The sequence below is a fragment of the Aureococcus anophagefferens genome, assembly GCF_000186865.1.
Source record: "Aureococcus anophagefferens unplaced genomic scaffold AURANscaffold_1201, whole genome shotgun sequence".
Classification (NCBI taxonomy): Eukaryota; class Pelagophyceae; order Pelagomonadales; family Pelagomonadaceae; genus Aureococcus; species Aureococcus anophagefferens.
The window spans coordinates 1-1942 of NW_008706301.1; the positions used below are offsets into that span (position 1 = coordinate 1).

Below are 1942 nucleotides of genomic sequence, written 5' to 3' on the forward strand. Positions count from 1 at the left end.
CCGGCGGCTCCGCGGCGTCCGCGACGCGCGCGCGCCAGAGCGCCGCGGCGCGGCGCCCGTGGAGCGGCGCGAGGTCCTTGTGGGACTGGGAGAGGAGGATGGCCGCCGTGGAGGCGATGGCCGCCGCCGCCCAGGCGCGCCGCGCCACCGCGGCCTCCGCGCGCGCGGCCCACGCGGCCGCGCCGCGCCGGTCCGGCGCGTCGCGCGCGCCGGCCGCGACGTCCGCCGCGAGCCGCAGCGCGACGTCCCAGTGGCAGGTCGGCGGGCCGCCGCCGTCCGCCGGGCCGCCGGACTCGACGTAGACCGGCGCGAGGCGCGCCACGGGCACGCGGGTCCCGTCCGTGAGCCGCGCGGCCCACGCGGCGGGCCCCGCGGCCCGCGCCGCGGCGACGACGGCGTCCGCGCGGGCCTCCGCGCCCCCGTGGCGGACCCAGACGCTGGCCTGGGGCCCGTCGGGCTCGGCGAGCGCGTGCTCGAACGCGGCGCAGAGCGGGTCGTTTTCGTCGACGAGCGGCGCGAGGCACTTGGACGAGCCGAAGCCCTCGAGGCCGTCGCCGGCGACGGCGCAGCGGCCGTCGCCGGCGACGTGGCCGGAGACGCGCACGACGGCGCCGAACGCGACCTCGCCGACGAGCGCGGTCTCCAGCGACCGGCCCGCGCGGACGATGAGGCCCTGGTTCGCGGCGACGACGCAGAGCCCGTCGAGGCGCGGCGACGGCGGCGGCGCCTTCGAAGGCCTGGGCTTCGACGCCTTGGGCGCCGGCGGCGGCGCGGCGTCGACGGCGGCCGAGACGGGCGCGGGCGGCGGCGCGGCGTCGACGGCGGCCGAGAGGCGCGTCTCCGTCGCGAAGGCGGCGGCGGCCGTCGCGTCGACGTCGACGGCGTCCCCGGACGCCGCGTAGAGGAGGCGCAGGCCCGCGGGCGCCGCGCCGTGCTTGCGCTCCACGAGCTTGGCGACGGCCTTGGCGACGGATCGCACGGACTTCGTCGCGGGCACGTCGACCCGGAGCTCCGGCGCCTCGCCGCCGGGCGCCGCGTAGGACACGTAGAGCGTCACCGTCGCCATCCTGCGGGGCGGGCGGCGGGTCGCGGCGCGGCGCGCGCGGGGGTCGCGTCGAGGCGCGCGCGTCTATGCGGCGCCTCAGTCGTGTGTCGATGCTGTCGCTCAGTCGGATAAGTGGTCCGATCGGTAAAGATTAAGCTTAAAAAATAGGATCATCGTCGGCAGCCGCGGGATGAAACGACACGAAGGGCGGACGCTGGACCGGACGTCGCGCTACACGTCACGGCCTCGCCTCGCTGTCCATGGGAAAGGACAGATGGAAAGGACACAGGCAAATGCCTCAAGGTGAGGCTCAACATTGATTTGTTGCTTGCTCTCCGCCGTCCGGGCTGCCGCGCCGTGACGAGCATGAGCGCCTTCGACGAGGAGGACACGCGCGGCCCGCGGAAGCCGCAGAACTGGGTCGTCGTCCACAAGATGGTCGCCGTCCGCGCGAAGCCGGACGTGAAGTCTCGCTTGGTGGGAACCAGGAAACAGGGCGAGACCTTGGTCGTCAAAGCCCAGAGCCAGGGCTGGGTCAAGCTGGGCGCCGCGGAGTTCTGCTTGATAGACGGCAGCGCGCTCGGCTTCGGCACGCTCGTCGAGCGGAAGGACGAGCCCGTCACGCTGAAGATCGTGAACCCGCACGACGGCAGCCCGTTCTTCGACCTAGAAGTCACGACGAAGACGACGATCCTCGAGTGCCGCCGCAAGGTCGGCGACTTCGTGGCGCCCAACGGCGGCCAGCTGCGGTGGCAGAGCATCGTGCCCGCGCGGGGGAAGATGGGCACGCGCATCATCGACAGCAAGTACAACACGTTCACGGACGACATGACGGTCGCGGCCTGCGACCTCGACGACGGCGACGAGTTCGGCTTCTGCTACCTGGGCAACGCCCAG

General features: G+C 74.3%; 2 protein-coding genes across 2 annotated transcripts; one reads left to right on the top strand and one right to left on the bottom strand.

Moving 5' to 3' along the window:
• Nucleotides 1–25: 25 nt before the first annotated feature.
• Nucleotides 26–1066, bottom strand: AURANDRAFT_69245 (expressed protein; the record flags this gene model as incomplete). The annotated part of the gene is made up of 1 exon (XM_009045004.1): nucleotides 26–1066. A coding segment is annotated over one exon (1041 nt), but the record flags the coding sequence as incomplete, so codon positions are not given.
• Nucleotides 1067–1411: 345 nt separating this feature from the next.
• AURANDRAFT_69246 (hypothetical protein) lies at nucleotides 1412–1911 on the top strand (the record flags this gene model as incomplete). Its single annotated transcript, XM_009045003.1, has 1 exon — nucleotides 1412–1911. A coding segment is annotated over one exon (500 nt), but the record flags the coding sequence as incomplete, so codon positions are not given.
• Between the last annotated feature and the right edge of the window lie 31 nt (nucleotides 1912–1942).